Below are 27,095 nucleotides of genomic sequence, written 5' to 3'. Positions count from 1 at the left end.
GTCCATTCTCTTGCCCTCAGAAGACCCCTGGCCCAACAATCAAAGTGCTGCCTTTGCTTCCTCTTCCTGCCTCTAGAAGTTCACGCTCTGGTTTTCCCGGGGGACAGAGGACTTATGTCAGGTTCTTCAACTATACCCCAGTAGAACTCCTGATGGAGGAGGCAGAAGAAAGAGTGGGAAGATGATAGGCATTGCTCTCAAACTAGTCTAGGATGTAATCCTTGACCTGACCTTGACCTGTGTGATTTTCTGCAAGTTTCTGCAAGTCTTAGTTCTTTATGAAGTAGGAGCAATCTCATAGTGGTTAAGACAGACAGCTCTTGAGGTTATCTAGCATAGTGTTTGACTCTTAGTAGGTAGTCTAATGTTTTCTTTTTTAATTTTTAATTTTTATTGTAAAGGTGATATACAGAGAGGTTACAGTTACATAAATAAGTAAAGAGTACATTTCTTTTTGAACAATGCCACCCCTTCCCTTACTCTCCCTAGTTTTCCCCTCCCATCCTCACAACAAATAGTAAAGTTCATTTTCAACATAGAGTCCAGTGACTACCATTGCTGTTCATGCTTTCTTTCACAAGTAGGAGGTAGATAAACCATTCAAGGATAGTTTAGGGACTTGTAATCTCTTTAGTTACACAAGTGATTGGACAATTATGCCACCAGAAGCTCTTGGGTAATTTGTACCCTATATGATGATAACTGGATCAATCAAGTGGGCCAGCTCTGGCTAGAGGCAGAATGAACACGATTGTAAGTGCTGATTGGCTCTCAGGGTCTGACTTGTCTAAGCTGGGCTAAAGAAGGAATATTGGGGACCCCGAGCATTACTCAATGTTTTCTCCTTTTATGGGCTTGTGCTCTAGATCACTGCTTCCTGGAGGTTGTATTCCAAACTTTGGTGTGATGGATGTGAGGTCCGCGTGCCCACAAGCTTCCACAGAACCCAGATGTCACCTTGTGGGTGGGACTGAGCTTCTACCTTGCTATTTTAAGCCCGGGAGTTTATAATAATGGATGGGAGAGAAAGCAAACAGAATAGGAGCAGCGTGGGAATAGCCTGGCAGACAGGGTTGCTAGGACTCCTCCCCCAGGAGTGTGGGCTCCATCTTGTCATGGGTGGGACCTCAGCCAGCATCCACTCTGTCTCCATCCTGCTTCAGATGACATCTATCTTTGTGTTTGACTGATCTGGTTCATTATCGTTTTGTTTCTGACCAGGAACTAGCTAAAGTCTTTCTGGAAGGGAGGGAGGTGGGGAAGGGAAGTGGAGGGTTAGAAAAATGGGATATTTCTGGATGGGCTTTGGAATACTTTTGTCCCAGAAACCTGGGATGGGAGCATCAGTTCATGGCTGGTTGTGTCTAGGAACAGCTCAGGGTCTCAGGGATTCCAAGGGTTGGAAAAGGTCCTAGCAGTGGTTAGGAACCCTCTGATGCTTGACCCAGACTTTTAAGAACTCTCCCAGGAACAGGGAGCTCAGTACCTTAAAGATTGTCCTGTTTCATCTTCAGTTGGCTCCACCATCTAGAAGGGTTTCTTTGCCTTCTTGGGTTTGACATTTTGGCTAGGCACCTATCCTTTGGAGACAACAGAAACCTGAAAGTCATTCAGATATCTGAAAAGGAGTTGTATTTCCGTCTGCAGCTTCTTTTGTCCAAGTTAAATGTCTCGAGCTCTTTCATAGATTCTTGCCTCCAACTATCCTGCTTCCACTTTTCTGAACATGCCTCAGTTTGTCTGAGCCCTTCTTACCCTAGAAAATCCTTTACATAAAGGAAAGCAGAATGGATACTTACCATGTTCTGTAATTACATTCCCGTTAAGACAACCTGGACTTGGACATACATCCCACTTAATTGAAGGAGGTTTCCTAAGGAATGTAGCCGGCCAGGTAGAGTGGGGTTTGTAAATACTCTTTAGCTATCATGACTTCTGTTACCATATACTTTATCCAGCTCCACTGATCTTGTCACTGCTGAAGTCAAACTAAAGGTGATAGAAATTAATCCTAGAGCTCACCTTTATGTGAACCTGGACTCAGTTTGCTCAGACAGTAGATGCCTGGGACAGGAGCATAACAGCTCCACCCCATAGCTGTCATCGTCAAGATCCAGGATGAATCTGCCCAACCAGACTTCTTTTCTTCCTATCTCATCTCCTGCTCAGTTTCCAGCTATTCTATTTGGCTAAATTCAGTTCACCTTTCAGTGTAAGGGTCCAGTTGAATCACCATTTGTCTTGCCACCTCTGTTTCTATAGTTAGAGGTCCTTTTTTGAGGTCTCATAACTTCTCACTTTCAAATTATTTACCCCGTGACGCTACTTTCTAATAGTCTCCCACCACTAGTCTCCTTGAAAGCTATGACCACATCCTCCAACTTAGAGTAGCATGTGCTTGTGGTGAAAGGCTGGTTCAGTCCAATGGGTGGTTTATTTGGGATGAGATCTCTCAAAGGGACCAGCAGGGGTCACCCTAACTGTTTCAGAGCTGAGTGGGCCTATTCCAGGCAAACAACAAAGCCCAGGACCCAAGACCTACTTCTTGAAACACAGATCAACTACCGTTTTCTTCTTTTCTTTCTTTCTTTCTGTCTTTCTTTCTTTCTTTCTTTCTTTCTTTTTTTTTTTTTTTGCTGGTCCTGGGCCTTGGACTCAGGGCTTGAGCACTGTCCCTGGCTTCTTTTTGTTTTTTTTTCCTCAAGGTTAGCATTCTACCTCTTGAGCCACAGTGCCACTTCTGGCCATTTTCTATATATGTGGTGCTGGGGAATGGAACCCAGGGCTTCATGTATACAAGGCAAGCACTCTTGCCACTAGGCCATATTCCCAGCCTCAACTACCATTTTCTAATGAATCTTTTGAATATCTACAATGAACTAAACACCCCACCTGATTCAAAGAGCCAGGCCCAGAAATATATGTCTTGTCAGAAGTAGAATCTCTCAGCTGTGGCTGATGCCAGATCTGGGTTTGTCCTGTAGAAGTCTGTCATTTGGTAGGAAAAACACTTCCAGCCGTAGGAAGTGGTGGAGCTTTCTTCCAGCAGACAGAAGCACCTGGCTTAGGCTCTAGTATGTATTCAGTGAATGACAGTGTTCTTCACTGTCTCCCTGGGGAGGAAGTCAGGACACTCAGCCAGTGGTGCAGTGGAAAGAGCCCTGGCTTCCAACTGGGATGATCTACATGCAATCGCTTGGTTCTCTAAGTGATTTAAGATGAGTGGCTTCTGCTCTTGGAAGCAGCTCCCTCATCTATAGGGTAGGATTCCTAACACGTACATCAGAGATCATAGTGAGGATTCAATTAGATGAGTTCGTAATGCTTCTAGTGGGTGGCACTCAATAGAAGCTCAAGAAATGGTACCGAAATATCAATCTAATCCCAGTGGAATACTGCCCATTAGTTATGGCTTTGAGGAGTCGGAGGCACTTTTTCTCCCTTCTAGAATAGCTGTGTTTACTGTAAGGACCAAATTAGATGCAAAAGGTCACCTCTGATTTTATAAACAAAGCCGAAGAGCAGGAGGAAATGTGATTCTGAATGTCTGCTCCTAGCCTAGCTTGACCTCCAGCAGTGATGCAAACTCAGGCAAGCTCTCTCTGTGGCTCTTGGCTCCTGGAAATGGAACCCAGCTTGGGGCAGCGATGGGAAGGAATTTGACTTGTCCTTTTGGCGTCTCCCCAGCCTGCGGAGCCCAGGCCTCTTGGAGCATCTTTGGGGCTGACGCAGCAGAGGTTCCGGGCCACTCCAGCCAGGAGGCTGCAATGCCCCACATTCCAGAGGATGAGGAGCCCCCAGGAGAGCCACAGGCAGCCCAGAACCCCACCAGCCAAGTAAGTGCCTCTCCTTATCCATGGCTAGCTTGGCTGGGGGCCAAGACATTGCCCTAGTACGAGGCCACAGCTCTCCAGCTGGCCCGGGGGTTATGACTGCCAGTGTGGGCCGCAGTAGGTGCTTGAAGAAGTGGATTTCTCAGACACTGAGGAATCATTACCCTGAGCTTGCAGTGGCTGAGATCCTGCAGCTCTAGGCTGTGTGTGTCTACTGAGGTTTCATGGGAAGTTCAAACACCCTGGCCCTGTAGGGTCCCTTCTGCACTGGAGCAAGGCATGGAAGAGAGAGCACAGTCATGACAGGGTAGTAGACACAGCCCAAAGGCCCCTCCGAGTGAATCCACTTAAAATGAAGATCAGAATTGCAGCACAAATAGTGAAGAATTTCAGTGAAAACAGAAAGAGATGAAATATATAAGTTGAAAAAGGGTATCACTCAGATTTTATTGTGCAAGTGAAATATGAAGACAGGTTATTTTTAGCCATCCATATATTATAAAGTACAAGGTTAATGTTTACATTGAACAAAGAATTGGTGAAGTGTTGATGTTGGTGATACTTTTTTTTAAATACCAATATGGTAGCACATACTTCACAGTTTCCTTTATAGCTTAAGAGACTATATTATAAGTAAGGGTTCCATTCATTTTTCCCGGGATCTCTTTAAATCTTTTAATATTTAAGTCATTCCTTTTTTGGAGTTTATTGTGTGGATTTTATTTATTTAAGTAGTTGTTCAAAGGAGTTTTAATCAATATGTTACTTCATGAGTACAACGCATCTTGACCAATGTCACCCCTTTCATTATTCTCTTCCATCTCTCCTAAACCTACTCAGCCCCTCCATTTTCTAGTTCCATTTCCACATATATGCATTGACTATTATGATTGTATTCAAATCATTCCCTTCTGAAAAAAAATCTATCGTACCATCATCCAGATTGGATTTTTCTCTTCTCTTCATTTGGATCCATCCAGCTCCATTGTATCCAGGATTTGTACACGAAGCTTTCCAATGTGGCTTTCTTTGACTTCATGAACTTCGTAGTTGGTTTGCACTGAACTTGTATGATCCTCTTCTATCTGTTACACACACTGACCAGAGCCACGCGGGATAGAGACAGATATTTGCTCAGTGAGGGAAGAATGTGTGAGTGAGCATTATTTTTCCAAATCGGCAGATTCCTAGTGAATATTTTCATGTGATGATGCCATTTGTTTTCTTACACATTATGACTGTGGGAACTTAGATAGCAACTACTTAGAAAAGATCAGACCCGTGAAATGGTGTGTCCCAAGTTCATGAGATGCTGTAGAACATTTTTCTACATGGGAGTAGCCCAAGGCACCACTCTCTGAAAACTGAAGCTCAAGCTTAGGGGCTGTGTGTGTGTGTGTGTGTGTGTGTGTGTGTGTGTGTGTGTGTTAAAATTCTATACCCACCCTGGGGCATCTTGTAGCACAGTGGGGGTGTTTGCTGTTTGTCAGCAACCATCAAGGCTGCCAAGTTCTGGAAGCTTCCAAATTAATGAAGGAGTGACAATGTAGAACAAAACACTCACAGTTAGATTCAAGTATGACTGCCCTCAGAACCTCAGGCCATGACTTTCCTGAACTCTGTCTCACTTCCCAGGCTTAGTCTTCCCTCAAAGCTACCATCCCTGGCTTCCATTTCATAAGCAATAGTAGTGTTCTGGAATTAGATTTCTATGCAAACTCTAGCTACAAAATTTGGTACAACCCCCCCCCCCAAACATCTGCACCAAGAATAAAACATTCCTAAACATAGTACTAAGAAAAGTACAGCAAAGACTCAGCCCCATCACCTGCCCAAGCACAGGCTTTTACACTGAGTTCTACTCTTAAAGAGCTAATTAAAAGTTATTTATGCTGGGGTGGTGGGGTGGTTAAATCAAGTGATAGAACATTGGCTCCTCTACCCTGCCTAGCAATTGTGGGGGTCATGAGTTCAAAACCCACACAGAAAAGGTTCTTTCAAACTGTATGCTTAGGAGACATAAAACAAGACAACACAACAACTCACTGGCCCTTCCAACATTCACCGCGTCCTGTCACATATGGGTATGACTTTAAGACAGAGTGAAGGTGAGTTTCTTGTGATGGCCACCATGAACTGGCTATAAAGTTGAGGTAAGAGACCCCTGATTGGTCAGCACAAGCTCCATGTAACAGCTTGCCACAAGCTCAGTCTTCCCTGTGATCCCGAACCAGCCTTGTGCAGAATGAGGGAGTGGTCTCTGAAGGCCCTTTGAGGGCTATGGCTATCTCTGTGGAAATGAGAGAGTCTGCAGGGCCCAATGGCTTCTGCATTGCTAGAGTCCAGAAGGAGGACATGTGAGGAATTCAGACCAGCTGGGACCCAGGAAGCCCAAGTCCATCCAGGAAAGATCAAGCACAGTATGTAAGAGTAGGGACTTTGCGGTCAAATCAAGCTGGTTTAACAAACTTCAGTTCAAGCTGCACTGCACCCTGGTGCAGAAACCTTGGAAACCAAGTCTGTTCAGGTCTTGCCTGAACATTCTCACCTAGGAAAAGCATCAGCTGCTGCTTCCTCTACCTTGTGCCTCTTCTACCTTGTCTGTCAGCCCAGCTCGGTGGGGCTGAAGGACCAAAGGCCTATGACACTTTAGACACCCAGAAGGCCTACATGAGATTCGACACTCTTTTTTTACTCTCTGTCCTTATTTCCAGGCTCTGGGCCTCTCTGAGTTTTGCAGAAATGAATCAGGCATGAACTCCTAAAGGGTTTCTGCCTCTATTGTAGGCATTGGGCTCCTCAGACAAGCAGGGCCCCAAGGGAGGGTCAGGCCTCCTGAGTAGCCTGAGGGCTCCAGGGGCTGGAGCCCGAATCCCTGGGAGCAGAGGAAGCCAGGCGGCCAGGGAAGCGGGGCTGGCCAGGACGCAGCTGGAAATCCTCGTTCTGTGTGAATTCCCACCCTGTGAAGCAGGCAAGGAACAGAGCATCCTTCTGAGTTTACAGTTCCCTGGGGTCCAGCCCTAGTTTTGGATGCTCCCACCCCAGCCCCCATTTCCCGTCATTGACAAGAGCCCCGGGGAAGGCCTCACATAAAAAGTAAAGGCTAGGAGACCACATTCTGCCTTTCTTTCTCTTCTCTTCCATGAGAAGCTGTAATTAAATGCCATCAAGAAACAAAGTTTCCTAACAATGAACTCGCTCTGTCCAGCTGTGTTCAGAGCAGTGTTCTCTTGGTTGGCTGGGACATAGGAAAGGAGTCAAAGGAACAGTTTGCAGCCAAATAAAAGAAGCTATTAGAATATGTACCTGAGGCCTTAAGGGACCACTGAATGCCATGCTGTCAGAAGTAGAGGGTCCCAGACCACATCTAAGCCTCTGGTACACAGCAAAACTGTGGGCCCTAAACCAGTCACACTGGCAATCTCTGGACCCCCAGATTTGGAGCCCCCCACCCCCTGCCCCAACCCATTACCTGGGAATCTCTAGGAGCAGGTCTTGGGAGTCTATAGGAATATTTCCATGACAAGAAGTTCAGCATCCACCAGGAGTCTACATATGACTGGCCTGCTCTGTCCTGGGCCATGTAGGATCTGCCTCCCAGGGCTGTCCTTCAGTCCTGCCCTCTGTCACAGCTTGTAGCAGGATGCTTTCCTGCAGATAAAAGAGGCAGCATCTGGGTCTTTTCCAGAGCCCCTTTCCTTAGTTCCTCCATCTTTGCTCCCCTATTCCTTACTCAGGACACACGTAGCCTCTCTTCATGTCACTGTACAGCCCTTGAGCAACCATGTCAGGAAGCCAACTCAACGGGATAGCATGAGCTCAGAGATGCCTGGCAACTGGGGCACGAAGAGGCTCTCATTAGCAGTACAAGCTCGATTCTCAATGGCTTTGGCCTCCCTGTGATCCTCCTTCCAATTTCCCCCCAGGGAATCCTAGAGCTCCTAGGGACAGGTCAATGTGAGCTCATAGGCAGACCTCAAAATTTTCACATTAGCAGTTCTAGCATCTCTCCCTAACACTTCAGTCTGCTTCCAAATCCACCGCCTACAGTAAGTGGCTATCCAATGATCATGGCCAACCAGGTACCATTTCATCATTTAACTTCCAATCAGCCCTATGAGGTAGCTGTCACCATTTCTGTTTCATAGTTGGGGAAACGGAGGCACAGAGAAGTTAATTACCTTCCTCTAAGATCACAAAGATAACAAGGTCAGAACTGGGATTTGAACCCTGGCATTTGTTTTGTTTTTTTTGTTTTTTGCCAGTCCTGGGCCTTGGACTCAGGGCCTGAGTACTGTCCCTGGCTTCTTTTTGCTCAAGGCTAGCACTCTGCCACTTGAGCCACAGCGCCACTTCTGGCTGTTTTCTGTATATGTGGTGCTGGGGAATTGAACCCAGGGCTTCATGTAAATGAGGCAGGCACTGTTGCCACTAGGCCATATTCCCAGCCCCTGAACCCTGGCATTTGGGCCCTAGAGATCACACTTCTTATTCTGTGCTCTATTCTGAGCCCTGCTGTTTTTTGCCTCTGAGTCCTTCCTGAGAGCTCTGGGGCCTTGGCAAGGAGACATTGCCTGTGCTCCTTGACCACTTTCTAAGAGAATTGCAGAAGTCTGTGTCCTGGGATTCCCAAAGCTCTGCAGCTTGTGGCTCTGGATCTTACCCACCCCTTTGGCTTACCATCCCCTCAGGTGTGCAAGCCAGGGGAACAAAGCTCTTAGCTACACTCTGCCAAGACATTTGTGACTTCCTAGTTCTCCCTCAGCCAAATGTCAAAACAGCACTGCATGGCACATGTAGACTCCTAAAAACAGACCACCTTGCTGTGGCCTGGCTTAGGCCACAGACACGAGGAATGCTGTGTCTCCCAAGAAACTCTTTTGTATGTATGTGCTGGTTCCAGGACTTGAACTTGGGGCCTGGGCACTGTCTCTGAGCTTCTTTTTTAATTTTTTATTGTTATTATATAGGTGATATATAGAGGGGTTACAGTTCCATAAGTCAAGTAATGAGTACATTTCTTTTTGGACAATGTCACCCCTTCCTTCACTCTCTCCCTGAGCTTCTTTTGTTCAAGGCTAGCACTCTTCCACTTGAGCCACAGCTTCACTTCCAGGTTTCTTTGGTAGTATATTGGAGATAAGAATCTCATGGACTTTTCTGCCCAGGCTAGCTTTGAACCATGATCCTCAGATCTCAGCCTCGTGAGTAGCTAGGATTACAGGTGTGAGCCACGGGTTCCTGGTTAAGAGACTCCTTTCTTTTTTTTTCTTTTTTTAATAATTACTTATTTATTGTCAAAGTGATGTGCAGAGGGGTTACAGTTTCATATGTAAAGCAGTGGGTACATTTCTTGTACAATTTGTTACCTCCTCTCTCATTCCCCCCCCCTTTCCCTCTCCCCCCATGAGTTGTTCAGTTGGTTTACACCAAATGGTTTTGTAAGTATTGCTTTTGGAGTCATTTATCTTTTTATCCTTTGTCTCTTGATTTTGATATTCTCTTTCCCTTCCCTAGTTCTAATACCAGTATATACAGTATCCAGGGTACTCGTGAGATACAGTGATAGCGCAGGGACAACTACAGGAAGAGCCTCCTTTTTGATGTTCAGCTAGGCATTGATGTTTAGTTCTGCTGTGTAGCAGTATCTTATGGCTTAAAGTCATTATAGAACTCAATAAGCCAACTCACCCTTCCTCACATTTTAAGAAACTGAATTGGATGGGTTCTGGAGAAACAGCCTTTTGCATGTAGCCCTAAGAAAGGGCTCTGCCTATGGAGCCCCTAGACCTTTAGGTCAGGAAGCCATTGGGCACATTCTCTTTGGACTTAGAATTGGAAATAAGAGGAAGTGCCACCATAACAAACCAGGACACTCCTTCCTGTTGGTGGCAGTATAGGCAGAATTCCATCTTGGCTGTACCCTTAGTCACTGGCCTGGCTCAAAGCCCATCCTGCTGGTCTGTCCTCTTAGAAGAGATGACCAAGCAGTGCTCCCCAAGCAAGCAAGGGCTTCTGGAAGGTACAGGAAATGCTTCCGGGCCCTAGATATACATGTTATAGCTGCATGGGAGAGAGGGAAAGTTGGAAATTCCACCCCACATAAAATATTCATCTTGTCTGTTTCTCATCTATAAGACAGGGCAACAGTAATAGGGACCTTCTCTATTAGCGTCTGGAGATTCCTTTCCCTGTGCTATCCACAAGGTAATCCAGGGCGGGGGGTCTGGCTCAGTGGAAGAGCGCCTGCCTGGTGAGCACAAGGCCCCAAGTTTGGTCCCCAGCTCTGGAAAAAAAAAAATAGCAAGTTCATCCAAGGTAATCCAGAACTTAGTAATACACTTTACTACATAAGCCAGTTTCTCTTTTATCTTTCTTGAGCTATAAATGTCATCCCTTCACTGTCTAACAGATAGGTTCAGTCTGCACCTTCATGGAGTCTTCTCCCTACTGGTAGTAATAGTTTTATGACCCGAAGAACCAGTTCTTTAACAGGAACAAGGGTGAAGATGAAATTGATAATGCATATAAAAATACCTGGAACCTGGTAAGGACTGTGTATAACAGCTTTCCACTCCCCCCCCCCCCCACCACAACAGCTTGCTCAGAAAGACCCCCTTAATACCAATACTTGGGGTGAGCTAGACTGTCTTCTAAGCACTCGCCAAAGTAGTAACTTCATGACTCCAGCAGGTGGGTACTGTTAGCTTCCCAAGGTGTGGAAATTGAGACAATTAAGTATACTCACATCACCAGAAACCAATGAAGGACGTTCTTGAATGTTATATTTGAGGTTTTAGATTAATCTTCTCCGAGGTCATTTCTACTGTGTTGATTAGCCTTCCATAGCCATGGCTAAAATACTTAGAGCAATTTAAAAGGAGGAATTACTTGTTTGGTTGCAGTTTCAGTGGTTTCATTCCATGATCCTTTGGCCCCATTGTTTCTGGGTCTCTGATGAGATAAAACATGGCAGGGCACACATATGGTAGAGCAAAGCTGCTCCCCTCAAAGTAGACAAGATGCAGAATGCACAACCAGAAGTAGCCAGGGACAAGACATTCCAGAGTACTGCTTTCCCTCCCACCTATTTCCTCCAGCTGGGTCCTACCTCTTAAAGTTTCCTACACTTCCCAAAATAGTGCTGCCAGCTAGACACTATGGCTTTAATACAAGCCTTTGGGGAAACATTTCATGCTCAAACCATAATACCACATCCTTTATAAAATGAAGTCTCTTCAAAGAAGTCATCAGGAAAGCATTAGCAATGCTACACAGGAGGCTGAGATCTGAGGATCAAGGTTTGAAGCCAGTTAGGCAGGAATGTCCATGATTACTCTTATCTTCAATTAACCACCAAAAAGTTGGAAGTAGAGCTATGGTTCAAGTGGTAGAGCACCAGCCTTGAGCAAAAAAGCTAAGGAATAGTGCTCAGGCCCTGAGTCCAAGCCCCAGTACCAGCATACAAAAAAGAAAAGCATTAGCATCTAGTATATGAGACATTGGAGAAATCTGTTGGGTGCCTATTTCATGGTCTCAGCCCACCAAGGGATGTTCTGGGCAAGTCTGTTTTGTGGATGAAGACACTGAGTCTAAGAAGTTATGTCATTGTCAAAGGTCACATGGTCATGCCACGGTTCATGGAGATTCCAGTCCAAGTTTTCTACTGAGGTATTCCTATCAGTTTGGCCTCCTTCTACCCACCAGTAGAGCTTGTGCTTTGAGCACCAGGGACCCCATGTATGGGGAACAGGTGCCAGACATGTCATCCTCTATGGAGAGGAGGCTTTGGGAAGGGTTGAAAGGACACTCATAATGTAAAAATGGTGAGGCTAAAGCTCTAGGAGTGTCTGTGTCAAAGCAAAAAGTGTTTCAGAGGTGTTGGTAGTTATAGACAGTCAGGAGAGGATATCACAGCGACTTGTTCCCACTTCCTCTTCCGAGAGATGGAGTTGTATTCCCTTCCTTGTTGCTCTGTTTCCGTAGTCTGTGGTGAACCACTGAGAGCCAGAGGTTGTGTCTTTCACATGTATGTCTCGACTCTCAGCATAGACCATGGCAGGTGGTAGGAGCTTACACAGAGTGGGGAGGAAAAAAAGAAGAAAGGGAGGCAGGGAGGAAGGTATGTTCAAATGGCTGTGTGGTAGGGTGGGTGGGTGGGTGGGTAGATGATTGGTCTCTTGGATAATAAAATAGCTAGATGGAGGAGAGGACAGAATTGAAGAGGAAGCATTAGGAAGAGAGAATAGAAGATGATGATGGATGAAAGGCTCCCTCACTGGCTGAGTGACTCTCTACCAATCTAGGTCTAAGTTCCTGAAGAGTGTTGGCAAGGGAGGAAAAAGCAAGACAATTTGACTACTGATTGCTGACTTCTGGGAATAGAATGAACAACTGAGGCAGGGAAGGCCATGGACATATGTAAGGATCCACAGGGCAGACACTTGGGCCCTTTGAGGGGCAAGGGACTTGTTTTCAATGCTTGGCAGGCAGAACTCCTATGTCCAGCAGTCTTCCTCTCCCATGGCCTTTGGACTTGCTGCTGGAATAATCGTTTTCTTGTAAGTCCCCTGAGGGTCCCTTTATCCTGTTCTAAGAGCACTAGCGTCTGTTTATAGCTGGGGCCTCTTCTGCAGCAGTATTTGCCTGCCACCCCCTAGGCTATAAAAAAGGGAAATAGGGACATGGAATAACTGGTGCATACCCACCCCGGCCACCCTCACATTTGTTATTATTATTGCTATGTTATCTGGTTTTTGTCTTGAAAGCAATCTGGAAAATGCCATTTATTTGCTTTATATGGTATTTGAGAATGTCAAAATTGGAGAAGTTTAGTAACTTGCTAGAATTCACCCAGTAGGAGTCCAGTCTGTAGATGCCAGTGGGAAATCCAGCTTTTCCCCTCCACCACAGTACTGCTTCCCCACAGGGCCCCCTCTCCTGGGGGGCCATCCAGGGACCCTCCCAGGGGCTGCACTCCCCAGTGCCTGCCACCTAGCTGGGGCTGCTACTTAGTCTCCTAGCCCGGGCTGAATCATGTGATATTGGGGATTTGAAGCTAATATTCCCATCTATGACACTGGCCTATATTTATCCCTGTGTTCAGTGCTTAGGAAACTATTGTGCATTCCTGGGACTTTATGAGTGAAATAAACATTTAAATGTTTCTATAAGATTTATTTGAGGGGAACAAAATGTGACCTGCTGGCTTATTATTGGGTGAGCTTGCTGGGCAATTGTCCAGCCCCACAGTGTTTGGTTGACTCCAGGGAAGAGAAATGGACCCCTGGGGAGGCTAAGCCCATGGCCAGTGAGAAAGGTAATGAGCAGACAGCACCCTCTGACCTTGCTGTCTCTTTCTTTTTTTTTTTTGCCAGTCCTGGGCCTTGGACTCAGGGCCTGAGCACCGTCCCTGGCTTCTTTTTGCTCAAGGCTAGCACTCTGCCACTTGAGCCGCAGCGCCACTTCTGGCCATTTTCTGTGTATGTGGAGCTGGGGAATCAAACAGAGGGCTTCATGTATACGAGACAAGCGCTCTTGCCACTAGGCCATATTCCCAGCCCTTGCTGTCTCTTCTAAGCTGTGTATTTAGTCTGATGCTGGCTTGAGGCCTTTCTGGAGGGTGAGATATCTTCTATAAGGAATTGAGAGAGAGAGAGAGAGGTGGGGGGGCTTGAGGGAAACCAGGAACCAGTGGAAGGAGACAGTTGGAGAGCAGTTGGAGATCAGCATACCACTATGGGGAAGACACAGCCTGAGTATAAGCTTCACAACAAAGGAACAAGTTAGTTATATGGTGGAGCAGGGATGAAAATAGGAAAACAAGAGAGATAAAAGGAAAGTTATCACTGGCCAACCCCATGCTCAGGACCTCACTTCTATCTTTTCATTTCATCACTAGGTTTTATGAGATCAGGAGGCCCTAGAACCTCACTTTGTACATACATCTCCTGAGGCTCACTCAGAGAATTGCTGCAAGGATTAACTGAGAAAACACAAGACGTATCTGCACAGGGCTCAGCATACAGGAGGCCTATTCAGCCATTCCTTCCTTGTACCACCTTTGCCCATATTCGTTTCTGTGCTTCCACATGTCTTTCATCTATGACCCTCACAGGGCATTGTTTGAGAAGCAGCTGGGTGAGAGAGGGGCGGAACAAGTGAAGATGGTGTTGGGGATGGGCTTTTAGGAAGTTATTGACCTGGGGGCTTGCATGGCCAGATATCCCAGGAAAGATGCACCCTGCTCTATGACTCCAAATGGCTGATCAAGCCAAGAATCAGTTCCCTGAGAAGCAGGTGGCTCACTCCCACAGATAACAGGTGACTATAACCCCCAACACACATTAAGGACTCACTTGGTACCAGGAGCTCATCCATAACGTTCCAAGCAGGGTAGATAGATTTGGGGAATGTATTACATTGTACTCGTGGGACATACTTACACTAAAAAGAATACATTGTTCATTTGAAATTCAAATATCACTGGGCATCCTGTATTTATTTTATCTGGAAATTCTATTTTGATATTGACCTATTTAAATCTTTCGAACTTTTTTGGTGACATCTTATAGCTATTTTATAGATAAGGTAACAGAGGCACAGAGAGAAGTAGTAATTTGCTCAAGATCACTCAGCTAAGAAGAGGGAAGCTGTGTCAGACCACAGCTCCTGAGCCTGAGGCCTGGGAGTTCCCAAGCCAGTATTTTGCTTGGCAGACTCTGTATCCAATCATGTGCTAACTATCTGAGCATGCTTTTCAAGGTTCTGTCTGCTGTTAGATGCTCAGAGTGGGAGCAGGGACAGTATTTACAGTGTACTAAATCCTGGCAGAATATATCGGAGAGGGTCCCTGAAAACTTCCTGCACTCACTGAGATTACTATCTTCCCACTACCTGCTAAATTCAAAGGAAACCACACAGGACAGGAATAGCCCCAAGGAGGACACAGTTTTACAGAAAACTAGAAGTTATCACAGCTTTTCCACCCTTCAGTAAGCTAATTAGGGAAAGAACACTTTGTTTTTATTGCTTGTGTTTCTTGCATGAGTGCAGTGGAAGAAGAGAAGAAGGACTCCCCCTCCCCACTCCTTAGTTCTGGGATTTAGAGGGTTAATCCTGATTGCTTTGCGCCTCCTGGGTGTTGAGCAGCTTGGAATTGTGTGTGTCTTTAGTTACATGCTTGGCACTCATTATCCATGGCTTGGTTTGTTCTGCCCATCCGTGTGGCCACCTCTGCTCTGTTCCTCCTTTGGAGACAAGGTACCTAAAGTTTTACATCAGGCCGCCACTGGCAGGGAGCTTTTCTGTTAGAGGACTTTAGCCAGCAAACAGTGGAGACTCCAACTGAGAGCATTTCCCTCCACTGCCTTGAAGACAATTTACCTGGCTGATGCCAACATGAGGAGGAGGACAGCGCTGTCTGTCCTTTGTAGAGGGGCAGATCCATCTACTTCTCTCCTTTCCATCGTGCTACCTGAAGCATTGCAGATGCCTGTCAGCTTTAACCCTTCTCCTGGGCCATAGCCCAACCTGGCCAGCATCCCATAAATGTTTGCTGTCTGAAAGGCCAGAATAAGGGATAAGGATATGCAGGTGTTCACAGACTCCATCCTTTTCCTGGAGTCCAAAGAGACGCTTAGCACAGCCAGCACAGGGCTCTTTCTCCTCAGAGAAAGTTCTTTTGTAAGATTTGTAAACTTGTGTAAGCCAGTCAGGAACACAGAGGCTGAGAATTCAGCAGAGTCCACAGAGTAAAGCTGCAGAATTAAAAGCTGAAGAGACAGAGAATAGAAGGAGAGTGAGAGACAGGGAAGGAGAGAGGGAGAGAGAGAAGACAGAGAAATGGATGGATGGATGGATGGATGGATGGATGGATGGATGAGGAGGTGGGGAGAGAGATGGATAGATATATAAAGATAGCTAGGGAAGATTTGGGTGGGAAGGGTAAACAAGTGAAGAGTCATAAACTGGGGCATAACAAATGTGTAGAAAAGATATGAGGATGGGAGTTAAGATTTGCTCACTTTTCAAGTCTTTGAGATGTGAGAATAAGGAATAAAGGTCTTTTTTCCATAGTTTTTTTTTTTTTTTTTTTTTTTTTGTTTTTTTTTTTTGGCCAGTCCTGGGGCTTGGACTCAGGGCCTGAGCACTGTCCCTGGCTTCTTTTTGCTCAAGGCTAGCACTCTGCCACTTGAGCCACAGCGCCACTTCTGGCCATTTTCTGTATATGTGGTGCTGGGGAATTGAACCCAGGGCCTCATGTATACGAGGCAAGCACTCTTGCCACTAGGCCATATCCCCAGCCCTTTTCCATAGTTTTTGTTTGTTTGTTTTGTTTTTGTTGCCAGTCCTGGGGCGTGGACTCAGGGCCTGAGCACTGTCCCTGGCTTCTTTTTGCTCAAGGCTAGCACTCTGCCACTTGAGCCACAGCGCCACTTCTGGCTTTTATGCATTATGTGTGGTGCTGAGGAATCGGACCCAGGGCTTCATGTATACAAGGCGAGCACTTTATCACTAGGCCATATTCCCAGCCCCTTTTCCGTAGTTTTTGTGTATGTCTAATGAACAGTTGTTTAAAGCAATAGTTGTCAGAGCCTGGGTTGCATAAATTGCAAACTTCATTGGACTTCAGGTCAATAAAAAATAAAATCTGTCTTATAATACTGATTCATTAAACTCTTGGAAATGGCTACTCTACCACTATCACCACAATTAGTTTTTCAGAATAGAACCAGAAATAATTAGTTCATGATTGACACATTCCACCCCTTTAAATAGATGTTGCCCATCTGCCTCGGTGCATGCTGGGAGTTCATGAAAGCTCTATCACAGGATTGCCAAAACTCATGTGATACAATGTATATGAAACTGAAAATGAAATTTTAGCCAATGCGTGCAACTTTCCTGGAGAACTCAGAAAAGGTCTTTAAACATGGCAAGCATGAAAAAGACAAATTTCAGAGCTGAAAGGTTGATAGAGTAAAATCTGCCCAGGGAAAGAGAACAGCCAGAGTTTTAACTAGTACTCTTATGGCAGGAGCCATCACGCACCAAGATGACATGAGTGTTCCAACCTCCTGTGCTCCAGAAAGCCAGGTGGAGGATGCGAATCCGGTGACACAGGGGCAGCCATCAGTACCTTGGGAGCCAGTTACCTTATGTGATAGGAGTAGGCCAGTTTAGGATCACTGCAATTCCAGATTACTCTGCAGAATTGTGCACCCAGATTGCTTGGTTGTTTGGTTTCAAGAAAAGCGGGACATCTTCATGAGAATCCTTCCAATTATGAAATGTTGGTGACTAATTTTAAAACTTGTAAATGCTATTTCTAGGAAAAGGGTTTCTAATTTGAATCCCTATGCTTAGAAACTATGCCCAGAGGATATTCTTTTTTTTTTTTTTAATTGGCATGCAAGAGAACATACTAGAAACTCTTAATGATGTGAAAAGAAATTTCTGGGAAAATTCCAGCCCTTCCTGGTCTTTGGAAATTCCTCACAGTAGGAACACCTTTTCCCCTCACATCTTTGTCTTTCCTGGCTCTCCCACTTAGCCTGATACCTGCCTCTTGTCCTATCTGCTGCCATCTCCATTCTGCCACCTGAGACTGGGTCCCTGCTTTCCCTTCTGGATCTCAGCAGCTTCCTGAATACTGTTCTGCTGCCCTGAGGGCCACACACCACTGCCCTGCTGCCCCTCTGTCTCCGGAAGTCCTTGGCCTCTCTGCTGCTCACTGGCCTCTTTCCAGGGGAGCTCAGTGGGCAAAGATGGGGAGAACAGTTTCACTCAGGCTGGAGACACTGGTTGAACTTGTAACAATGGCGATTAGAGAGGATCTGCAGGCCATGAGGCACTTACCAAAGTGCCAATCATGAGTGCATTTTATAGCACAAACTTCATCTGAGACAGAGCACGCCTTGTGCCATTTTGCTACTTTGGGAACTGGGGGATTGTGCTAGAAGAGGTTGAAGCCAATGGCTAGCTCATCTCAACTGATATCACCCAGAGAATGGATGAAGCTTTTGGAGAAACTCCCTAGTCATGAATTCCAGGAGGAACACTTAACCAGTTTGGGTCCAGCCATGGGCATCATGCTTTAATACTCAGCCTCTTCCATCATCTCTACAAGTGGGAGTTGAGGGGACCCACGGGTGATCTGCTTCCTATGGAACCTATGTTTTTTCTAAGCTTAATTTTCAGGGCGTCCTGTCTCCAAATTATTAAGACCAAACTTAGTGGAGAAGCACTCAAAGTCCTCTAGTGGCTGCCTCAACTCCTTATTCTAGCTAGCTTCAATCCCTGCTCTTGAACCTCCTATCTCATACTGCTTATGCTCCAGCTCCAGCTATATTGACAAATCTCTGATTTCTACTTTCACCTCTTGGTAATGTTATTTCCTTTGCTCAGGACCTCTCTCTTAATAACTGTGTTTTTCAAGTTTCTATTCATCCATCAAGATCTCTAGTTCCTATGTTCACTCCAACATGGTCTTCTCATTTCTCTGACTACATAGCTTTCTTTTCTGTCCTCTAAGATTTTACAGAATGTGGTTGTTGTCCATCCCTATAACCTTATATTGATTATAAGCATGCTACTTTTCTGTATCCCTTGCTTGGCTGTGAGCCCTTGAGGGTCTTCTCTGAATCTCAAGATGCTCCTGGTTCATGTGGGAAAACAAGATGTGTTTCCTGGATAAAAGAGAAAGTATCCGGGTGCTGGTGGCTCATACCTGTAACCCTAGCTACTCAGGAGGCTGAGATCTGAGGACCATGGCTTGAAGACAGAAAAGCCCATGAGACTCCAATTTCCAATCAACCACAAGAAGCTAGGAAGTGGGGCTGTGGCTCAAATGATGGAATGCTAGCTTTGACAAAATAGTTCAGGGACAGCACCCAGACCCGGAGTTCAAGATCCAGGAATGGCAAATATAGAAGAAGAAAAGAAGAGAAAGAAGAAGGATAAGAGGAAGGAGGAGGAGGAGGAAGAGGAGGAAGAAGGGAAGAAGAAAAGGGGGAGGAGGAGGATGACAACAATGTAACTGAAGTAGTCATTGGTAGAAAACATTAATTGGGCTAGGTACATTATTGACATTCTTCTTAAATTTTCACAGCATCCTTCAAAGTTAGATTTTATTATTATGGAGCACAGAAAGTTTACATAACTTTCTTTTTCACGTAATATTGTCTTTAATTACCTTAAGTCTTATAGCCACATAATTTACAAATTATCTCCTTTATCTCAATCCTTTTCTCTAAGAAGTTGGCAAAAAGCACCACTATCAATCACACATACATAATAGTTCCACAAAAACTTGTGAATATCTGCATAAAGAAAATCCTGAATTATAACTTTGTCTTAGTATTCAAAAATAAAGTTGGTATTGTATCTATCACAGTCACTTTTAAAAGCATCTGAACTTACAGACCAACTGTAAAATGTGAGAAGTGTTAAATATTCTTTACTGGACATTTATACATAAGCCACAGTAAAATATCTTTCAATAAGTAAAAGGCTGGGGCTGGGGATATGGCCTAGTGGCAAGAGTGCTTGCCTCGTATACATGAGGCCCTGGGTTTGATTCCCCAGCACCACATATGCAGAAAATGGCCAGAAGTGGTGCTGTGGCTCAAGTGGCAGAGTGCTAGCCTTGAGCAAAAAGAAGCCAGGGACAGTGCTCAGGCCTGAGTCCAAGGCCCAGGACTGGCCAAAAAAAAAAAAAAAAGTAAAAGGCTTAGTCAAGACCAAAAACATAGACATTGCTTCCTCATCTTCAGCCATTGCCTTTAACAAGTTAATGATCACAAATTCAAACAGGTTAATTTTGTTTGATTGTCAGACAGTGAAGGGATTTCCCCCATGTTTAAAAGATGTTCTCATAATTAGCTATATCAATCTGAATAAAATATAAAACCAATCTGACAGATTTGGAGATGGTATTCCCTAACTTGTTGAAAAATTGAACATTAGTAAGTCCAATCATATCACAAAAAGGGGAACAAATGACAGTATTTTTTTTTTAAAGATCACATTCACTTAAGTACAAGCCAGTTTTACTTAAATCAGGACTAACCAAAAATATTCTGCCAGCCATTCATTATAGGAAATCTGATATTAGAGATCAATTGAATTATGGTACACATTAAAAATCCATGAGACATTTGTTTTGCAATAAATAAGTAAGGTAGTAGCTATTACTCATTTGTAGCTTTCTTGAGGTAAACTATCAAGTCTGCCCTTTCTCCCTTCTTCTTAATGCCAGCAAAGATAATTTTTGTTCCTGGATGTACTTTTTGGGATTCTCCAAGTACTCCATCAGTGTATCCTCTCCCCAGGTGATGCCTTTGTTCTTGTTGACATCTGTGTAAGTGAATCCAGCTGTTTGACCTGTCTTCCAACCAAACAGACCATGGAGATTAGGCCCAGTCTTGTGCTTGCCTCCCTTTTCAACGATGTGGCACTGGGCACACTTCTGATAATTTTTTTTTTTTGCCAGTCCTGGGCCTTGAACTCAGGGCCTGAGCACTGTCCCTGGCTTCTTTTTGCTCAAGGCTAGCACTCTACCACTTGAGCCACAGTGCCACTTCTGGCCATTTTCTGTATATGTGGTGCTGGGGAATGGAACCCAGGGCTTCATGTACGGGAGGCAAGCACTCTTGCCACTAGGCCATATTCCCAGCCCCTGGGCACACTTCTGAACAAAAATCTTCTTGCCTTTCTCAACATCACCCATTTTAAATTCGCTCCTCCGTTGCTACTACAGCAGATGGCAGCTCGGAAGCCAGACGTCCTGCTCTATGGCCCAAGGACATGCCGCCGGCCAGCGCCTATGTATCACTGTTGGTGCAACCGCACTTGCGCTGCCCTCCCACGGCCCCAGTTTACATAACTTTCTTGAAGCATGACTCTAGTGCAGAGTACTTGCCCAGAGAGTGCAAGGTCCTGATGTCAAACCTCAGTACTCCCAAAATAAATAAATAAAAGTAATTTCTAAAAAGATGGCTGGGTGCAGGGGCTGTAATCCCAGCTACTTCAGAGGAAGAGATAGAGAGGCTGCTGGTTGCAGGCCAACCCCAGTAAAAAATGAGCAAACCATGCTAGGCATATCCCTGTCATCTCCTCTATACGGGAAGTGTAAGTAGACGGTCACAATGGGCAGAAAGGCAAGGTCCTATCAGATAGGCAAAAAGGTTAGGTGTGTGGCTCAAGTGATACAGCGCCTGTATAACAAGTGGAAGTCCTGAGTTCAAACCCCAGTCACACACACACACACACACACACACACACACACACACACACACAATTTAAATATAAAAAAAGGTCAAGAAATGTCCTCAAAGACACCCAGCACATAGACAAGCAGGCATATGAACCAGCCAGATCTGTCTAAGCTTCCCATAGGCAGAGTTGCTTTCTGTTCCTATCTAGTGGAAATCCCTGCTCAAGCTCCCTTTCTCCTTCTGTGTGTGCAGAGACTCTAAATCCCTCCTCCCACCTCTCCAGCCACTGGCAGCTTCCTGCACTGACTAAAGTTCTAGATAAGAACCCAAAGCCCAGGGAACAACTTCTCAGGGATCTGCCCTTGGAAGCAATGTGATGCTCCCCCGAGGACTCTTACTCAGAGACATCTCCAGTTCATGTTGCCTTAGATTGGAGGTCAAGGGAAGAAAGAGACGCAATTGGAACAAGACAAGCTGCACTCACTACAAGCTGTGGCATTGAAGAGATCCACACAGCACTTTACAGCACCCCCCATTAACAGGAAGGCAGAATATGAAAGGAAAAGAGGGGCTCTTCCCAGAATAAACACTGGGCTGATGGCGGGGGACACAGCTCTCTGCCTTGGCTCTGTGGGGCTGCAGCAGGGCTCCTGGAGGTAGCCCTGGGGGTGCTGGACTCATCCCCAGGGAAAGTGGCCGTGGACATGATCAGCACCACTACTACTCTGATGGAGGAGGAAGCAGAACCGACTGTGGGAGGTAGCCTGATATGCTCGCCAGCACTGGGAACTGGGCCTGCAGCCAGGAGGGTGGCTAAAGGCCCAGGCAGCACATGGCAGTCAAGCAGTTAGAAAGAGAAGCAAAACGGCAGGTACCAGCTTCCTACAGTGGGCATGTGAAAAAAATGCCTCGAGTTTCCTAGACACACCTGGGAACAATTGTGAGACGACAATATTTGAGCAGCTGGGAGGAAAAGAACCAGAAAGCTACTAGGTGTTATTGCTAATGTGGACTAACTAGTACCTCCCAGTCTGCTTAGGCCTGCTGAAGTACATCTTCATTATACATCCCAGAGACAGGCAAACACACCGCATTGGTGTCCTGATCCAGCTGTGGTCATAATGCTGGAGTGGAAGCTGCCACTTCGGCCCCGGAGCGCCCTCCCTGGAAAGCTTACCTCCCTCTGCGTTTGTGCTCCCCCCAGGGCTCTTCCTCTGCACCACTGTTTCCTAGCCCACCGACAATCATCCTGACAGGGGATGCCAGCTCCCCAGAAGGAGACACGGACCCAAACCTGGCAAACAGGTACACTTCCCAGGTGCCTGAACCTTGTGCTACGACAGTCAACTTTCCCTAGAGCATGCACATCAGATAGCACTGTATTTTTTTTTTTAGTTAAATTGTTATTTAAAAGGTGATATACAGAGGGGTTCCAGTTACATACATCAGGTAAAGAATATATTTCCTTTTGGACAATGTCACCCCTTCCCTCACGTTAGCACTATATTTTTAATAATATTTTTGTAATTCTGTAATGAGCTTTTGTATTACTTAATTGACATACCTTCTTAAGCAATTTTCTTTTTTAAGTAAGAGAGCAAGCGTAGGACTTTCCCATGATCTTTCCTCCACGAATGAGTTTTCCTCTCCTGAGTTTAGCCCTTCTCATTCTGCTTGATTTTTTTATTTTTTTATTTTTGTCAGTCATGGGGCTTGAACTCTGGGTCTGAGCTTGTGCCTGAGCTCTTCAGCTCAAGGCTAGTGCTCTACTGCTTTGAGCCGCAGTATCACTTCCTCTGCTTGATTTTAAGGAAAGCACAAATGGTCCAGGAGAGTTTTTTGTAAGAACAGCCCTTATACTTGCAGAGAATCAGAGCAGCCAGGAGTGTTTCACTGTAGAATCTTGCCCTGACCAAAGCAGGCCTCACAGGGGTGATGGTGTGTTGGGAGGGACACTAGTTCACGAGCACAGTCTGCTTTAAGCAGCATGGGTTCATACACCAATCCAGCTGGAATGACATCTGGGGATATAATTTTCAAGCACCTAAAAAAAGACAATTTTCACACACATCTATTGTGATCAAATGCCAAAGGTAGGGCTAGAAATGTGGTTTAGTGGTAGAGTGCTTGCCTAGCATGCATAAAGCCCTGGGTTCGATTCCTCAGTACCACATAAACAGAAAAAGCTGGAAGGGGTGCTGTGGCTCAAGTGGTAGAGTGCTAAACTTCAGCAAAAAGAAGCTCAGGGACAGTGCCCAGGTCCTGAGTTCAAGCCCCAGGACTGGCAAAAAGAAAAAGAAAGAAAGAAGGAAAGAAGGAAGGAAGGAGGGAAGGTAGGAAGGAGGGAGAGAGAAAGAGAGAAAGAAAAAAAAGGAAGAAAGAAAAAAACTTTGAAAAAAAGTCAAATTTTTGCTCATTCATTACCCAGGGAAGCACGCAGCAGGATAACAGGTCAGATTCAAAGGAGGAAATGAGAAATGGGGGTACCCATGTAATAAGTGGGGAGGAAAAGAACATTGACTCAAATTGCTAAGTCAGATCTAAAAGAGCTTACTGTTCTCTTCCCCCCTCCCTCACATTTAATAATTTTAATATTAAATAAGTAACAATAACCCAATACCATCATGGGGTGACAGACAAGGTGAAGCCAAAGTTCTCTCACCTACTCTCCACTTTTATAGGTTCAGATTGGCCTGGAGCCATTCAGAAATCATGGACTTCTCTACAAAACCACAGTAATTCAGACTTTGTAAAGTTTTACATGTTAGCTTAGAGCCTGGGCCTGAGTAAATAGTAAAATAAGCATGAATGGAAACTTGTTGAATGACGCCACTCCCTTCCCCGCCCTCTCCTGCCATTGCCAGGATTTCTGATCCTATATTTGAGGTGGGGCTTGAGGATTTGCAGTTCTAACAAGTTTCCCAGGAGAGATTCTCTGCAAGTATCATGGTAGATCTGACCAAAAACTTTCCCTGACCATTTATGCTAACACCATTTGTTTCCTAAGATGATGCTCTAGGATTAGGTTGAAAGACAATGTGGGTCTAAGTTGTTCTCCTAATGAGCACTCTTCTGTTTTTCAGAGCTCCCACTCCCCACCGGAGGCTCTCTCACCGACACTTGAAAGTTTCCACAGCTTCACTAACCTCTGTGGGTAAGGGGCTAGGTTAATTTGAAGGTGTGCATGAGCAAGAAGACAGGTCTGGCATCTTGGCTGCGCTCAAGGTGGCTCACTCCAACTACCCCCCCCCCCCCGGGGGCAAACAGTGCCCCCTAGTGTTCATACAAGAAATGTGATGTGTGGTTTACATTTTTGTCAAGTCAAGATGAGGGAGAGGACGTGAAGAGGAAGAGGAAGAAGAGAGAGAGAGAGACACACACACACACACACACACACAGAGAGAGAGAGAGAGAGAGAGAGAGAGAGAGAGAGAGAGAGAGAATAGCTGGGTGACTCTCAGTTCTGGGGCTCATAGGGCCCAGCCCTTCATTCTTCAAGGAACTCAGCCAGGTTGGTGTGTTGAGTACAGGGCTGGCCAGCCTGATAATCTGCTGGGTCTCCAGTTTTTTATAGTCTTTCCTGGGTCAGTGGAGCTTAGGCAAGACAAAGACTTGGTCCCTGCCTTCATGCTGATCACAGTCTGTAAGGAGAATGAAAAGTGAACATACATAAACATAACAATATAAGACCCTTCATAGAAGAACTTGGAAACCTAGCAAGAGGGAGGCAGTTTTTTGTTTTTTTGTTTTTTTTTTCAGAAAAGAAGAGTATTGATCAGGCATTCCAGGAGAAAGGTATTTGAGCTTCTGTCTCATTCCGTCTCTCAAGTCTCCTTTCTCAAGTGTTAGTTTTCTTCTTGGGCAGGCCCTTCGTTCACACTAACAAGTAGCTATTAGCCCCACCAGGCTTTCAAGTGAGGAGTTCCTCTTCTTAATACACCCTACACAATTTCCATGACTGCCTCACATACCCCCCGAGCCAATCCCCGTGGCCCACTGGATTGCATTCATTCAGTGACCACGGCTGGTACACATTCTTACTCTTGGTACTTGGGGTAAGGTTGTGGGTAGCAATGGCTAGTTCCTCTAAATTAAAGTTAGTGGTGAATTTGTTGGTTTTATCAAGTAAAATGAAGAACTAGCAACAGAGTGGGAAAGGAGGCAGAAAAGAAGCTTATTACAGAGGAATTGAAGCGGAGGGGGGGTGGTTGGAAGGAGTTTGGGGGACCCTCAGAAATGGATGACCCAGCTTGGACAGCACCCTGATGAGCATAAGCTGTTCCCAACAGATGAGGCTGCTAGGAAGTTCACTCTGAGAGGCAGTGGAGGATGGGATGGAAGGAATGGCTTGAAAGCAGGATCCGTTAGGTGTTTGATGTAGTTATTAGGTAAGTACTATTGAGCATGAGATGAGGGGCAAGTTTCAGGCAAATGCCAGGTCTGACTCAGGTGGTTAGACATGGAGACTAAGGAAGAAAGAAGTGTGTAGAGTGACACCCATGTTCCTCGACAGCTGGGGAGAGATGGTGTCACGCAACCAGCTTGTGCAGAGCTGCTGCTGGCAAGGGAAGGTTTGGGGAAGGAGGGCGGTAGACTATGTAAATTAGAGGAAAGGGGGTTCAGAGGAAAGGGGGTTCAGAAGGTAGCCGTCGATGTGTCTGGGATCCAGGATCTTTGGATTGCTCTCTTTATCCGCATCAGAAGGAGGAACCCATTGGGGAAGCAGATACCATGGACGGGGGCCCCTGGCTGGTGTTCCTTTAATAGCAGGGCTTAAGGGCAGTTCATGACCGTGCGTGACAGAAGTTAATAGCGATAAGCCAGAAAGGAAACTGAGGAAGCTTCTGTCCCCTCAAAACACCCTTCATGCACAAGCACCTAGCTAGGGTTGTTGGCTGGGTCAACTCTGGGTAGCCTGTGGGGTGACAGGGCCTCTCAGCTGGGGACCAAGGATGCAGTGACTCTCACTCCAAGCTCACGTTTCCCTCTGCAGACCCTGCGGGGCACGTCATTGACCTGGTAAATGATCAGCTGCCAGACATAAGCATCTCAGAGGAGGACAAGAAGAGAAATCTGGCCTTGTTGGAAGAAGCCAAGTTGGTGAGTGAGCGATTCCTGACCCGCCGTGGGAGAAAGTCCAGGAGCAGCCCCGGAGACTCCCCATCAGGTAGGGCAGGGACAGGAGGTACAGCTGATTGCTCTGGGCCCCTCCAAAGTGGCGGGGGGGGGGGGGTGGCGCTAAGCATAGGGAGCGGAGGACCAGGCCCCACCTCAGTGAGAAGCTTACTTTGGGGGATAGTGTGCTTCCTGTTTACCTTCCCTTAGGCCTCTTGGCCCCAGGAAGTCTGAGTCTTGTGAAGAAGATCCTGCCAGGAGAGGGTGTCTTAAAATCCCTTCCTAGCTCTAGCCCTGTGTGTAACTGTCATGGTGCCTTCCTGTTTTGTTAACGAATATTAGCCTGGATGATACACATGCCTCTGACTTGGGTCCCTTCTCTCCTCTAAGAGCTTTCCTTGCTTTGCTGCATAGAGACAAAGCCTCTGTGTGAGGCCTGGGTGGCTCTGCATGAGGGAGTCCTTCCCCAGGAGGTCTTGCTCTGTGGGTACCTCAGCAACTATCAGAGGAAGCCATCTGGGTTCCTGTGGTCTTGGGAGACATTTGGGGTTAAAAGCAACCATTTCCCTGCACCTCTGCTACCCTTAGGTGAAAGTCCTCTTCTTCCTGAGCACAAAGTTGAAGCAGGTTTTAGACATGTCTGAATGGACTCAGGAGGGCAAGGGGAGCATTTGAGGTCAGGGCCAACCTGGGACATCTAAAGTGTAGCCTTCAGCGTCTTACCTGTCAACCAATGCCAGGTCATTAGCTCCTTAAAAAACTTTGAGGTCAGGCCTAACAGACAGAGGAGTGTGACGCCCCCCCCCCACCCCCCATACCCTCTCATTACCTGAGAGCCTGCTCTGTGTGGCTGTCAGTAGGATGGAAGGGTAGGCTGTAGTAGGAGTCTTATATGACAGTCCAGAACAGGGTTCTGGCCCCAGTAAAG

The 27,095-nt window shown here is 45.9% G+C and overlaps 1 protein-coding gene across 5 annotated transcripts in view; it reads left to right on the top strand.

Moving 5' to 3' along the window:
- The window catches only part of Irag1 (inositol 1,4,5-triphosphate receptor associated 1), a 102,803-nt gene that overhangs the window by 28,816 nt on the left and 46,892 nt on the right, over positions 1–27,095 (top strand). For 3 of the 5 annotated variants that reach the window (XM_048359377.1, XM_048359380.1, XM_048359381.1), the window contains exons 2-5: positions 3,688–3,836; positions 22,257–22,357; positions 24,136–24,206; positions 26,046–26,219. In XM_048359377.1, the coding sequence (XP_048215334.1) occupies positions 3,688–3,836; positions 22,257–22,357; positions 24,136–24,206; positions 26,046–26,219 (495 nt within the window). Of the gene's footprint in view, positions 1–3,664; positions 3,837–22,256; positions 22,358–24,135; positions 24,207–26,045; positions 26,220–27,095 lie in introns of those variants that run through there. The other 2 variants (XM_048359378.1, XM_048359379.1) reach the window with 2 other exon arrangements.

The sequence above is a fragment of the Perognathus longimembris genome, chromosome 13 (genome assembly GCF_023159225.1).
Source record: "Perognathus longimembris pacificus isolate PPM17 chromosome 13, ASM2315922v1, whole genome shotgun sequence".
Classification (NCBI taxonomy): Eukaryota; Metazoa; Chordata; class Mammalia; order Rodentia; family Heteromyidae; genus Perognathus; species Perognathus longimembris.
Note: the sequence above shows the minus strand (reverse complement) of the source record. Positions and strands in the feature narration are given on the sequence as shown.